The sequence below is a fragment of the Myxine glutinosa genome, chromosome 10 (genome assembly GCF_964187855.1).
Source record: "Myxine glutinosa chromosome 10, kmMyxGlut1.1, whole genome shotgun sequence".
Lineage (NCBI taxonomy): Eukaryota > Metazoa > Chordata > Myxini > Myxiniformes > Myxinidae > Myxine > Myxine glutinosa.
The window spans coordinates 50,772,398-50,787,679 of record NC_136270.1 but is presented as its reverse complement, the minus strand read 5'-3'; the positions used below and the strand labels follow the sequence as shown (position 1 = coordinate 50,787,679).

General features: G+C 41.9%; 1 protein-coding gene across 1 annotated transcript in view; it reads left to right on the top strand.

Annotated features, from left to right (window-relative positions):
• The window catches only part of LOC137434527 (src kinase-associated phosphoprotein 2), a 237,025-nt gene that overhangs the window by 43,767 nt on the left and 177,976 nt on the right, over positions 1-15,282 (top strand). Inside the window, exons 3-4 of the mRNA XM_068127640.2 lie at positions 7,442-7,458; positions 14,117-14,212. Coding sequence (XP_067983741.1) covers positions 7,442-7,458; positions 14,117-14,212 — 113 coding nt within the window. The remainder of the gene's footprint in view (positions 1-7,441; positions 7,459-14,116; positions 14,213-15,282) is intronic.

The following is a 15,282-nucleotide window of genomic DNA, read 5'->3' as shown; positions in this document are numbered from 1 at the left end:
ATATAATAGTGATATAGCAGAATCCTACAAGTTAAATCCGTGTTTATTAAGACAATAAATCCACAGAACTTTATAGAAAGTCCATCATATTATACACTATACAGGAACATGGAAGGTCTTAGAAAGGTACTATACAGAAGTGCTTGGAGTAAAATGTGAGGGTGAAAATTGAATGTCGTTTATTTATAATCAGTCAAATTCATTCTTCCTGTTGTTTTTTTTATAAAAGGATGATAATATTGTTATGTGACTATCCTGTAGTGAGCACCGCAGGGCGACACGGATAACCAAACGAGCTTTAACTCCAAGGCATTCAATCCAAAAATAATGGTATTCTTTACACGTGAGGGAAAGGAGGATGACGAACCTACCTGGACGGCTTCCACCTGACGTCTTCGCACCTGAATAATCAATTAACTCAAACCACACAGAATTCAATGTCCAAAAATACCGGCTTTATTGAAGAAATGCCGGTAACCAAATGATGCACGATAAAATAATGTCCTATCTGGAGTGCCTCCATACAGACTCAAATACAAACAATGGGAAAAATAACTGTGAAAATAATGCGTTAATTTGTGGGCACTTAGCTCCAAGCTGCTCTTGAACCTCATCAGGAATCGGACCAGGTTCGTCACAGGCATCTATGTTCTTGTGCGGGAATCCACAGGCTGCACTGTCCATGCGGTCCGCTCACTCCAGGCTCGGTGCGCGAAGTGAACAGGCCATGCCTGCTCAGTCGCCCCAGCCACGCTTGTCCTCACGATCTCGTTCACCAACACCAACACCAAAGCCCGAAGATGCGAGCCAGCCACGAGAAGACGAAGAAGAGCGATGTGGGGACACGACCGTTTGTTGTCAAAGCCAGGACTCTGGAGACAAAGAAGAAGAGAAAATATGTTGGCCAGAGCGTTCTTTTATACTCAAGGCTCTGACAACGACATCTCCGTGTCCACTCCTATCAGCGAGTGCCATCTTAGCAGTCCTTGCTTGATCCAGATTCCGGACCAATCACTGCTCTTCGGGGCATGGCCTCACACCGCTGCCTGTGCCTGTGTGCTCACCAGGTTGGTGTTATCAGCGGTAGTGCTCAATGTCCTGCTTCCGGTTGGTTTTATTTCGTGTTCTAAATGTGTGATTGTCTGGCTAGGTGTGTGTGATGCATGTGTCATAAGGAACAGAGGAAAAATAACAGAGGCCATTACATACAGGGTGTTAATTACCTATAATCCCGAACTAATTAACATAACCCCACCCCTCGTGATGTGAACGAAGATACGCTCTTACACGACATATGGTCTACCGGATCCATACTTATGATACATGAGGGTTTCTTCTTCTTCACAACAGTCAGAGCACACTACCTATGCAATTCTACCTGGACTAAGGTAATCAATGCCTACCCCCCTACAAACGTAACAATATAAATAGGAGTAGAGAAGAAGAGATAATCTAATAAAATGCCCTGTCTGTGCTTGTACTTAGGTAGTTGTGTGTATTTTCCCTTATGTGTGCCTTCCCCTTTTCTAATCACCCTTTCCGTTCTTCCCATGTGCTCTTCCTTTGTCAAGTTTGCTCTCGCTCTTCATTTGAACCTTCCCTTTTTCCATGTCCTCTCGTCACTACCACAAAAACTAGAGAGGTTCCAAGGAACCTGAACTCAACTGGTCTATATCAATATGGTTAGAATATGCATAATAGAACCACAAACTATATAGTTTATATGTGCTAAAAATATATGACAAAAATTGATTTTTCAATATGGCCGCCCTGCCACGCCCATTTTTGGGCGTGCAACGCCCAAATGCAATCCCAAACTAGTTTATGTCTTAAAGATGCTGCATAACAAGTTTCATCAAATTTAATCAATATTTGTGACTTTTAGAGCATAGACGTCGAATTGTTTACAGACGACAGACAGACAGACAGACGGACGGACGACGGACACTGGGTGTCGACAAAAACTCAGCTGGACATAGTCCAGTTGAGTTAAAAAGGAAAATAAAATAAAGAAATAATGTTGGTAAGAAAACTATAGAAGCAATACTGTGATTGATTGGCTGTCTCCATCCATTAGGTTTGGTCTCTACCTCCGCCATCGAAGGTGGATGGATCGAAGTTATGTTTTCACCCCTGTCCGTTTGTCTGTTTGTGAACAGGACATCTCAAAAAATTGTGGACGGATTTGGATGAAATTTGGTGGAGAGGTTGGGTATGCGACAAGAACAAAATTATTACATTTTGGTGAAGATCCAGATCCGATCATTTTTATTCTTAACCATTGAGAGATAGGGCCAAAACTATATACATCAGAGTATCTCAAAGTTGTGGACGGATTCGGATGAAACTTGGTGGACAGGTTGGGTGTGTGAAGAGGAACAATTGATTCAATTTTGGTGAAGATTCTAATCCGGATCTGGACACGAGAATTTTAATAGTGATTCTTCACCATTAAATGTTTGGGCTAAAAACGATATTTCAAAAAGTTGTGGAGGGGTTCAGACGAAACTTGGTGGACTATTTGAGTGTGTGACAAGGACAAATCAATTCGATTTGAGGGAAGATCCAAATACTAATCCCGATACAACAATTTTTTTTTAAGTGTAATAAGTGACTTTTAAATAAAATAAAATAAAAATAAAGGAAGAAATAAAATAAAGTAAAAAAATAAGTGATTCTTCGCCATTGAGTAATAGGGACAAAAAACGATATATAGCATGATATCACAAAAAGTTGTGAACGGATTATAGCAAAACTAGGCGGACAAGTTGGTTCGGCGACAATAAGAAGCTGATTCCATTTTGGTTCAGATCCGAATCCAGATCCGGCCTATCAGTGGGATACAAAACGTAAACTGTTGAGCCTGGCGGAGGTATACTCTCCACTGAGTACTGTTCAAGTTAGGCTATGAGCCAGACCCCCCAAATTTACCGGTCGGTACCATACAGATGGAGTAAGGCTCATTGTGATTTTTAGCAAGATATATGTCCCTAGATATGAAAAAGAAGTGATAGCAGTGTATAACTCTCGGCCATCTCTGTGTTATCACCCGAAATATTATTATACGCCCGCTTCGCTTCGCCAAAAAATGTGATATTTGCTAAAATTGGAATAAATATGTTTTTAAGGACCACAGAGTGCCAATAATTTGCATACTGGATGCCAACTAATATAGTAATATAAATATAGAACATTTGTGGGGGTTATTTATCAAATTTTTGATATAATGACAAAAAACATGTTAAATTTAGTGAAAAAGTGGTCGAAATCGCTTCGAGTTCAGAATTCACATTGTACATTTTTGTCAATATTTCAAAAATGAAAACTCCCAGAGTAACATTTGACCCCTCAAAATCTTCGCAAGGAACCTTCAGTCAAGATGGTTGAACGGTTGGTTGAACGGTTAGGGGGTATGGTTGAACATATTTTGAACTTTGCCAAAATATGTGCCCCAAACAACCACCATATTACAAAGTAATGATATATTCCAATGCAGTGGTTCCTTGCGAAGATTTTGAGGGGTCAAATGTTACTCTGGGAGTTTTCATCTTTGAAATATTGACAAAAATGTACAATGTGAATTCTGAACTCGAAGCGATTTCGACCACTTTTTCACTAAATTTAACATATTTTTTGTCATTATATCAATATTTTGATAAATAACCCCCACAAATGTTCTATATTTCTATTACTATATTAGTTGGCATCCAGTATGCAAATTATTGGCACTCTGTGGTCCTTAAAAACATATTTATTCCAATTTTAGCAAATATCACATTTTTTGGCGAAGCGAAGCGGGCGTATAATAATATTTCGGGTGATAACACAGAGATGGCCGAGAGTTATACACTGCTATCACTTTTTTTTCATATCTAGGGACATATATCTTGTTAAAAATCACAATGAGCCATACTCCATCTGTATGGTACCGACCAACCCCCTTGGCTCATAGCCTAAGTTGTAACTTTAACCTTAAAGAAAAATACTCGATAAGACAAAAATAAGCATCTTTATCTGATTGACTGGGTTTTAATACTTGTCAGCGGTATAATACTGTGACGTATTGTGTTGACACACACACACACACACACACACACACACACACACACAGACAGACAAACGGCTCATTTATAGTATGGAAAATAGTGCACAAGAGGAAGAAGAAGAAGAAGAGGAAGAAGAAGAAAGTAAAATATACCCCTGAATCAATTAAAAGATCGTTTCTCCGTGATACTTTTGGCCACCGAGATGTTTCACTCGCAATTTTTTCTTTTCATGAAAATTAATTCAGTAATCTATTGATATTGTCTTTTTATTGGTATTGCCAGAACATAGAACAATCTGTAGGTTGATTTTCAGAACAGTGCAGAAAAAAGGAGTGCGGCTTGCGGCGAATTTAATGAGGATTATCAATTACCCAGACTGCATTCTGTCTCAGAGGGCAATAAATAAGATGAATAGGCAACTATAGCCACGACCACGTGGAAGGTGTTTTCACGTGCGGCAATATATTGAGCGAAATCGGATGGAAAGTAGATGCAAAAGCATACTGATTAAGGAATCATTTGAACGTGAATGAATGACAATCCTTGTATAATATCACACATTCTTAAGGCATAAATGAAATAAACTACAGTTTCTGAATTTTCATTGTTGGCAATATAAGGAAATTTACAGAACTTTCAACTAATGTTTTATGAACATGTTAGTCTAGTTGTTTGTGAACAACTTGTCAAAATCAATCATCTTCTGGGTGCGCGGGTTGGGTGGATTGGGTCAAGTGGTAAATTGAGAAAAAAAATTTAGGGAATGAATGAAAGAGAAGGAGATAAGACAAAATGATGGGGGTGATGGGGTGATGAAATGACTAGGAGAAAGGGAGAAGCCATAACATTTTATATATTACTAGCAGAAGTACCCGGCGTTGCCGGGAGGGGGAGGGGCGGGAGGAGAGGGGGGGAAGGGAAGGGGAGGGGAGGAAGCAGGAGAGGAAGGGCGTTTATATATATGCTGGTGGGTGAATGTGGCGTTTCTGAGTTAAGTGTGATGCCGATCAGGAAGAAGAGGAAGCCGTACTACCAACTTCGGACACTTCCGGAATTGTTTGATTTATTTGTTTTCAAATGTCTGGTGATTGTTTTCTATTTATTTATGCGAATGTGTACTTGTATAATGTATATAACTGTCATTAATTTAAAAAGGCATGGGCACTATTGAGCGATTTTAAAAAAAAAACTCCAAAAAAACGAACTTTTTTCAGCCATATCTGAGAAAAATGGCGACACACAGACCAACATCTCTCTTACATACAGACTTGGCATTTAATATGGCATTTTTTTTTTTTCTTGACTTGGGTTTACTTTCTTAACTCAGTATATAAATCTGGTGAGTTTCTCTTACACTTTGGTGATTTATTTGTTAAAAGAACCATGTCACTTATTGTCTGTCGCAGCAAGAAGTCAACAACAGGATTATATCACAGGTGGCGGGTCAAAATGTACGGACAGGTGCATTTGATGATTGGCTTCACAGTCGGGTATACAAGGGTTGTTGCGTTCTGTATTAGTGGAAAACAACTGCTGCACGTCTCCAAAAGTTATTGCCGCTTCCTCTGGAGATGGTCCGTCAACTCAACAATGCTGTTTGTCATGGAGTGGTGGCTTTACGAAATTACGGCATGAAACAGCGTGCTATTGCTCGGCAGTATGGCATCACTCAAGGTCAGGTGTCAAAGATCCTGAAACGAAATGCTCAGAGGGGTGTCCCTACTCCAATACCGAGGCCAGGACGTCCCCGCAGAACCACAAGGAGGGATGATCGCCAACTGCACCGGTTAGTCCGCAATGGCCGTACCAATTCAGCTAATCGGCTTAGGGCTGAGTGGCAGCAACTGACAAATGTGCCTGTATCCAGAAGGCTAGTCAACCAACGACTGGTTCAAGCAGGCTATCGTGCCAGGCGTCCCCTGAGAAAGCCACGCCTGACCAGACAACACAGCCAGCGCCGATTGCAGTGGGCCAGAGAGCACCGTCAATGGCAGCCAGGACACTGGAATCACGTGATCTTCAGTGACAAGTCTAGATTTCTGGTCTATCGTCAAGATGGCCACGTCCGAGTGCGCAGACAAGTGCATGAAGCCTACAACAAAGATTGTATAGTGCCAAGAGTCCAAGCTGGAGGTGGTGGGGTGACCGTTTGGGCTGCTTTTCATGCATGGGGCAAAACTGACCTGGTTGTTCTGAATGGAAACCTGAACCAGTTCAAGTACAGGGCCATTCTGGAAGAAAAATTGCTTCCATTTGCTCGTGCAGCCTTTCGAGGAAACTTTGTCTTCCAAGATGACAATGCACAGCCTCATCGTGCTCGCATGATCCAACACTTTCTTGCTGACCATGGTGTAGAGCATATGGAGTGGCCTGCCATGTCCCCGGATATGAATCCGATAGAGAACTTGTGGGCAGAATTAACGCATCAAATCGACCACTTGGACCAGCAGCCTGCCTCTGTGCGTGAATTGCAGCAGACTATTGTCACTGCATGGCAAGCGATTCCTGTCCAAACCTTGGCAAATCTCGTGAACAGCATGCCTCGACGTGTACGTGCTCTCCTGAATGCTCGTGGGGGTTACACGAAGTACTGAACTGTAATTTTACTGTCCGTAATCCCAGTCGTAATTTAACTTTTGTTTTTGTTAAAAACATTTTTGGCTAATGTGCAAAATAAAGAGATACTTCTGGAAAACGTACAGAAGTTTAACACAGTACTGTCCATGAATTGAGTTCGATATCAGTTTTCATCACTTTCAAGGATCAATATATTTGTTTCGAAATGTCAAATGTGTTTTTTGTTTCTTTTAAAGGTCACATGAACAAAACCTAGAATAATTTCAACATAATTCCAATGAACTTTTGGTTCTAAGACATCTTGAAAAGTAAGTTCACCCCCACAAAAAAAATAATCCATATTAAATGCCAAGTCTGTAGTAGATTCCTCGGTTGTGTCATGGTTCTAGCGTTTGTGTCTGTCTGGGTCAATGACTTTAAATAAAAATGGTACCTGTTGGTACCTGCTGCTTGATTGATGTTCAGCATTTAAAAATTGTACATCACGGACAAAGAACCATTGGTTGGTAATAATAGCACAGGCTTTGAGGGGCCGAATGGCCTCTTCTTGCGTCAAAGTTCCTTGGAAGGGAACTCAAATTATTATAACATAAGAGGAAGATGATGGAGGAAGGAGAATACATGAGGCCCAGGTAAAGGACGAGGTTATCATGTCACTGTTTGTATGTACGTAGTTTGTAGATGGTCATTTAGATTTGCTTCTGAAATCAACTAGAGTGGGATATTCCCACATTTCCTTTATTCATATTCAATGATACAATGCAGTCAATTTGTTTGTTGCTACCTGGAGGTAATTGAATGTTTTTATTTCTTTTCAGGTATTTTGATTTTCAAGGTAAGTAAAATCACCGATCAAGGATGATTTATTTTAGATAAATGGATATTGGCTCTTTCATTTGTCTAGATTAAGCATGGGGGACGTCCCATGAGCCAGGTGCGGCCCAGGTGGTCATATTTTGTTCAGTATTTCATGTATTCACTCAAAAACAACTTGAAAATAGCAACAAGTGTCTCTCCAATATGGACCCTCATCAAAAGGAAGCAATATCTGGAGTTACATTAGGTAAGTTACTTTAAAATTGTTTATTAGTATGACTATTATTAAAATGTGTATGATTTCCTATGTTACTTTTGTTTAGCATTTGTTTGAATCAATCAATGTTTGTTTGAATTTGAATTTGTTTGAATTTGAATTTGTTTGTTTGAATGTTTGAATTTTTATTTTTTTGGGATACAAGGTCGAGGCTCGTGTAAGAGCTAACATTGATCACAAAAAGACAAACTGACACATAAAACATAAAACATATGATAAAGGGAGCGGGAGACAAGATGGAGAGCAGGGACATCGGGAGATCTGTGGGAGGGAGAGGGCTTGGGGGGCGGAGGCATGGGAAGGGGGGGGGGGGCTAGAGGTATAAAACACATGGACACTGCTCGGACTTCCAGGAAAGAAGTCGGTATTTCAAAAAGTGGATCTGGGGTGAATTAACGGGGGTAGAAAAGATCAAGGTTTTGGATTTTTTAATTTTTTTTATTATAATTTTTTTTGTATGCAAGATCGAGGCTCGTGAAAGAGCTAACATTAATCACACAAAAAGTCAAACCGACACATAAAACACAAAATAAAGGGAGCGGTAGACAAGATGGGGCAAGAGGGGGAAGGACACAAACACAACATTTGAGAGCAGGGACATCGAGAGAACTGTGGGATGGAGAGGGCTTGGGGGGAGGGGGGGGTGTGAGAGGTATAAAACACATGGACACTGCTCGGATTTCCAGGAAAGAAGTCGGTATTTCAAAAAAGTGGATCTGGGGTGAATTTAGCGGGGGTAGAAAAGATCAAGGTTTTGGATGGGGGAAGATAAGAGATGGTGGTGAACAGCTGTTTTAAAGATCTGGAGGGAGGAGAGGGATTGAAGGGAGTGAGGGAGTTTGTTCCAGAGGCGGCAGAATTTGTTTGAATTTGTTGAATTTCTTTATCAAGAATCAGGTTGTTTTTGCAACATTGCACTCGTTTTTACTTGTGCAATAAAACGAGCCAGAATAATATTAGTTGTTTGAGTTATCTGCATATGTATTATTTAAATGACGAACACATCACAAGGTATACATCCGGGCCGCAGCACGTTTACGACCCTTCCACGAGGAAAGGTTCGCCCCACCTGGTCTCGAGTCTGCAATTATACTGTAAAACTTTTTCCTACACTTCCTGAGGCCAATGAAGAAGCTTAGACATTCGGACGAGGAACCTCATCAACAATTCACAAACGAACACTCCATGTGGAATTTTAACCTGGGATCGCAGCATCATGAGCTCAGGTTGGACCAAAAACAAGCCAATCAGGATTTGAGTTACATAGGAGTTTGAGTGACGTAATAATGGACAAATGACGTGTAAAACAACAAAGCATAGACCTTGTTCTGTGCCTGAGTATGCAAAGTGGAAGCTTTTGGTCATGGAAGAGCTGGAACACAGGATGCACCAGACAGACATAAGAGAAGAAAAAGAACATGGCGGAAACGGTGGAAACACACCAACAGCAGAGTAGAGGGACACTTGAAGTAGCAATGGCGAATGGAAGAACCAGAGCAAGGGGAGGAGGAGGACACAGAGGGTGCATTTTTTGACGATCTAATATCCTGTATGTTCATTTGAAATCACAACGTGCTCGATATAGGAAACACTAAACCTCTAAATTTCATACAAACGATCTCGGTTGTTTGTTTTTTTCTACATCTGACCTCCCATCACATATGAAGTCCGTTGCCTGGAGCCGGGCGGGCTGTAAAGCCATAAATCTCTGGATCCATCTCATTCACAGTTCATTCTGTGGTCCTAGTTCAGTGAATGTGAGAAATGCAGTGGGAGTGTTGAACGCTACGACAGCCTCAGATATGTGGGAGAGAAAAAAGCTGCAAATGTCGTTTTTTAACTGCTTATTCTTCCTCGATCCTTGGCTGAGCATTTCAACAAAAAATCTCTAACGACAACAAGAAAATATTATATATTTTACTTTGTAGTTTTACAAACTCAAATGTTTTTTTATTTTTTATTTTTTATTTTTGACAAATCGTCAATTTATGTTATGACATAAATTTGACATTTGACATAAATAAATTTGACATAAATAAACATAAATTTGACAAATCGTCAATCATAACGTATACTAAGAGTTCTCTTACACGGAACTTCAGCACAGGAGGGTTTAGAGTGAGGTTAGCCATTTGGCCTATCGAGCCTGTGCAATGGCTGCCGACATAATGTTGTTTGTTCGTGGTCCATCCTTTTTAAATGCCGAGCATCGAGCAAGGAAGCAGCACGTACCGTTTTAAAAGTTTTTTTGGTATGACTCATCCGGGGTGAGTGTGTATGATTTCGGGGAGCAAACGAACTTTCGAACTCATCCGGGGAGCAAAACTCCAAAATTCAGAGCAGATGCTCGAGCCATTACGTCACCAAGTCTGATGATCTAGAAAGCAAATTATCTGCTTTGCATCGAGATTATGTTCAAGGCTGTGCTCTTTTCAGAATGTCGATGCTGCCACGGCATTCAAGAAGCAGAGAATACACAGTGCGGATTGCCAATGCTCTCACCAACGGTGGTCAGGGCAAGACAAGCGAGGCCACCAGGGTGTTGGTACACCATGCTCTACTCAATTACTCTTTTCAAAATGTGGGATGGAACAGTTAAAGTACACGACTGAATTTTAGCATATGGGACAGCCGGCTTAATATTTAGCCGAAGGACGGCACAGTCAGCAAAGCAACGCCCTGCCTGAAAAGCACCAGAGTTGCAGTTTAGAGATTTGCCAGACATCAAAACAATAGTTCACAACAGCTCAAGGGCAAGTACACTCTGTACTACCTCTACACGACCTCTGCATCATCTTTGCACTACCTCTACATCATCTCTGCACTACCTCTACATCATCCTTGCACTATCTCTGCATCATCTTTGCACTACCTCTGCATCATCCTTGCACTACCTCTACATCATCTCTGCACTATGTCTGCATCATCTCTGCACTACCTCTACATCATCCTTGCACTACCTCTACATCATCCTTGCACTATCTCTGCATCATCTTTGCACTACCTCTGCATCATCTCTGAACTACCTCTGCATCATCTCTGCACTATGTCTGCATCATCTCTGCACTACCTCTGCATCATCTCTGCACAACCAGTACATCATCCTTGCACTATCTCTGCATCATCTTTGCACTACCCTCTACATCATCTCTGCACTATCTCTGCATAATCTCTGCACTACCTCTACATAATCTCTGCACTATCTCTGCATAATCTCTGCACTATGTCTGCATCATCTCTGCACTACCTCTGCATCATCTCTGCACAACCACGACATCATCCTTGCACTATCTCTGCATCATCTTTGCACTACCCTCTACATCATCGCTACACAATGTCTGCATCATCTCTGCACTACCTCTGTATTATCTCTGCACTACCTCTGCATCATCTCTGCACTATGTCTGCATCATCTCTGCACTACCTCTGCATCATCTCTGCACAATGTCTGCATCATCTCTGCACTACCTCTGCATCACCTCTGCACTACCTCTGAATCATCTCTGCACTACCACTGCATCATCTCTGCACTACCTCTACATCATCTCTGCACTATGTCTGCATCATCTCTGCACTACCTCTACATCATCCTTGCACTACCTCTACATCATCCTTGCACTATCTCTGCATCATCCTTGCACTACCTCTACATCATCTCTGCACTATGTCTGCATCATCTCTGCACTACCTCTACATCATCCTTGCACTACCTCTACATCATCCTTGCACTATCTCTGCATCATCTTTGCACTACCTCTGCATCATCTCTGAACTACCTCTGCATCATCTCTGCACTATGTCTGCATCATCTCTGCACTACCTCTGCATCATCTCTGCACAACCACTACATCATTCTTGCACTATCTCTGCATCATCTTTGCACTACCCTCTACATCATCTCTGCACTATCTCTGCATAATCTCTGCACTACCTCTACATCATCTCTGCACTATCTCTGCATAATCTCTGCACTATGTCTGCATCATCTCTGCACTACCTCTGCATCATCTCTGCACAACCACGACATCATCCTTGCACTATCTCTGCATCATCTTTGCACTACCCTCTACATCATCTCTACACAATGTCTGCATCATCTCTGCACTACCTTTGCATAATCTCTGCACTACCTCTGCATTATCTCTGCACTACCTCTGCATCATCTCTGCACTATGTCTGCATCATCTCTGCACTACCTCTGCATCATCTCTACACAATGTCTGCATCATCTCTGCACTACCTCTGCATCACCTCTGCACTACCTCTGAATCATCTCTGCACTACCACTGCATCATCTCTGCACTACATCTGCATAATCTCTGCACTACCTCTGCATTATCTCTGCACTACCTCTGCATCATCTCTGCACTACCTCTGCATAATCTCTGCACTACCTCTGCATTATCTCTGCACTACCTCTGCATCACCTCTGCACTACCTCTGAATCATCTCTGCACTACCACTGCATCATCTCTGCACTACATCTGCATAATCTCTGCACTACCTCTGCATTATCTCTACACTACCTCTGAATCATCTCTGCACTACCTGTGCATCATCTCTGCACTACCTCTGCATAATCTCTGCACTTCCTCTGCACTACCTCTGCATCATCTCTGCACTACCTCTGCATCACCTCTGCAGTACCTTTGCATCACCTCTGCACTACCTCTACACTACCTCTGCATCATCTGTGCACTACCTCTGCATCACCTCTGCACTACCTCTGCATCACCTCTGCACTACCTCTGCATCACCTCTGCACTACCTCTGCATCACCTCTGCATCATCTCTGCACTACCTCTGCATAATCTCTGCACTACCTCTGCATTATCTCTGCACTACCTCTGCATCACCTCTGCATCATCTGTGCACTACCTCTGCATCACCTCTGCACTACCTCTGCACTACCTCTGCATCATCTCTGCACTACCTCTGCACTACCTCTGCATAATGTCTGCACTACCTCTGCATCACCTCTGCACTACCTCTGCACTACCTCTGCATAATCTCTGCACTACCTCTGCAATACCTCTGCATCATCTCTGCACTACCTCTGCACTACCTCTGCATAGTCCTGCATAGCGCAACAACTGCTCTCGGCTCTCTCTTCCATGAAGATTTGAGAAAGTAAGGAAAACCTGATTTTATGCTTGCAGATTGATAAATTAATGTTTAAAATATTTTCCTGAAATTAATATTTGTCAATAAATTCACTGTTTTTAAAGAACTATAATTTGAAAGAAATTGCAGTCACAACTCAGTCGTTCAGGGAAGCTCGGATAAATGATGGGGAGTTTCAAAAACGAAGAAAAAGAGGAAGAATCCTCATCATTGCTTCTTTTATATGAATATACACTGGCCAGAACATCAGACGTGCAGGCCAGACTGGGTGCATGCGCCTTCTCGGTGCATACTTGGCTTGTGTCGCAACCTCTGACCTTTGCCTTTTGGGCTGGAGGTTTCCTGGAGGTCACGAAGGCTGAAACCTAATAGCAGGGTCAGAGGTCCCATGTTTCGGCTGGCCAGCTGCATGCTTTACTGCGTCTGCGGCGAGCTGGCTTGTTTCATATCCTCGATCGCTGTTGGAAAACGCCAGTGGAAACCGGGATGGAACTGGGATGCACACCTTCACTTGCTGAAATGCCTCGTGCAGAACGACCCATTGTATCTTCAACTGCATTCAATAGACCCCCCCCCCCCCCCCCCCCACCCCATCGAACCTTCTTCCAAATTTCCAGTTTTTATTGTTCCTGAGTTTGCTTGTTTATCCATCTTGTCCTTCTTTACAAAGGTTAGACCAGCTCAAAGGACAACCTGCCAGCACATATGATTTTACATCGACATTTCTCTATTTATCCCTGGTGTTGGGCTAGCGGCTAGGGTGTCAGCTTAGGATCCTGGGTTCGAATCCCGGTCGATTGCTGAATTAACGCCAGGGGGGTTGACTCAGCCTGTCATCCTTCAGAGGTCGGCTAAATTGAGTACCAGTTCACTGGTAATTCCCTGTTTGTCGTTAAAGGCGGAAAAAAGGGTTGGCGTCAGGAAGGGCATCCGGCCGTAAAACATTGCTTCAAAAAGGGGACCGAAAAACAACAACAACCACGGTTCCCGAAAAAGGCCAACCCCCGCTTGCGGGGAAAAATGGCCTCTAAAGGTGGTTATTTTTTTTCTTTCTTTTTTTCTCTATTTATCCAATGCATGTGCAACATGGAGGTCTTATTGTTTTTATAGCAGGTATTTGTGAATAGTTTCCAACGTTGAGGTCCACTCCTGACTACCTGTGAGACACAAGACCAACTGAGCTATTCATACATAGAGGGTTTTTCTCCAAATGATATCATTTGTCCAATGAAGGCAAGATTCGCCCTCGTGATTGGACATGTCTTACCTCCTTCAGATGTACAGGAAATTGATTCCTCCAGAGCATCCCCTGTGTACTTCCGAGATGAAGCTTCCATTGCCTCTGAAAGCAGCGATTGCATGAGTGAACATGGTAACATGGCGAGATACACACACACACACACACACACACACACACACACACACACACACACACACACACACACACACACACACACTCCATGATGTTGCAATATGAACCGCTTTCTTTTTTCCTTTTCTATTCCTCACCCATACAACCTACATTGTACTTACGTGCTTTTACCATTATAGATCTAAAACCTACATTCTACCCACATTAAATGAGTTGCGGAAGAGGTAATGAAAGTGTTTATAACTACCTGTACAATATCTGGAGTTGGATTGTATGATCTAACTCTAAAAGGTGGAAGTAGTCAGTCTATATAGTATACACTAACCATCTCCATTACTGATAAACCACCTTGAATTATTTATTTATTTATATACACCAACCATCTCCATTACTGATATACCACCTTGAATTATTTATCTCTATATATAAAGGAGGAGTGTCTGTCTGTCTGTCTGAATGTCCACTTATAACTCAAGAACTACACATCGGAGAAAAGTTTTAGACAGATTCGGAATCAGCATAAAATCCCGGTGGTTATAGGCTACTTTTTATTTTAATATCAATGGTTTAAAAACCCGCGCCAGCTGCAATTCCATGGTGTAGTTTGTGGCGGCGCTATTGCCCCTTTCCGATCCCATGACGCATTGCGGTTCCGATTCGCGATGAGGTCTATGTGCTATCACCGACACTTTTCCACCTTTTCCATACCTTTTAATCAGATTTACCTTATCGTCCATCGTAACCACATTACGCTTGGAAACACTAGCATTATCCTTCTTCGGACCCATGGCTAACACAGACACAGTAAAGGAATACTGTACGTCGCCTCTGTTCCGAATGCGAATCAGCGGTTGCGCGTACGTACAGTATACTGTACGTACATATTTATATTTTTTTAATGTGCTTTTTATTGTATTTTAAATTGTTTTTTAGCTCTTTTATTCTTAATTTATGTACTATTTTATTTATTTTAAATATATTTTTAACTAAAACAAATGTTTTCATGTCCGTAGGAGTGATGTAATGTCGCACATAATGACGTTCGCTGCCCGGTCATGAAAGAAATTATG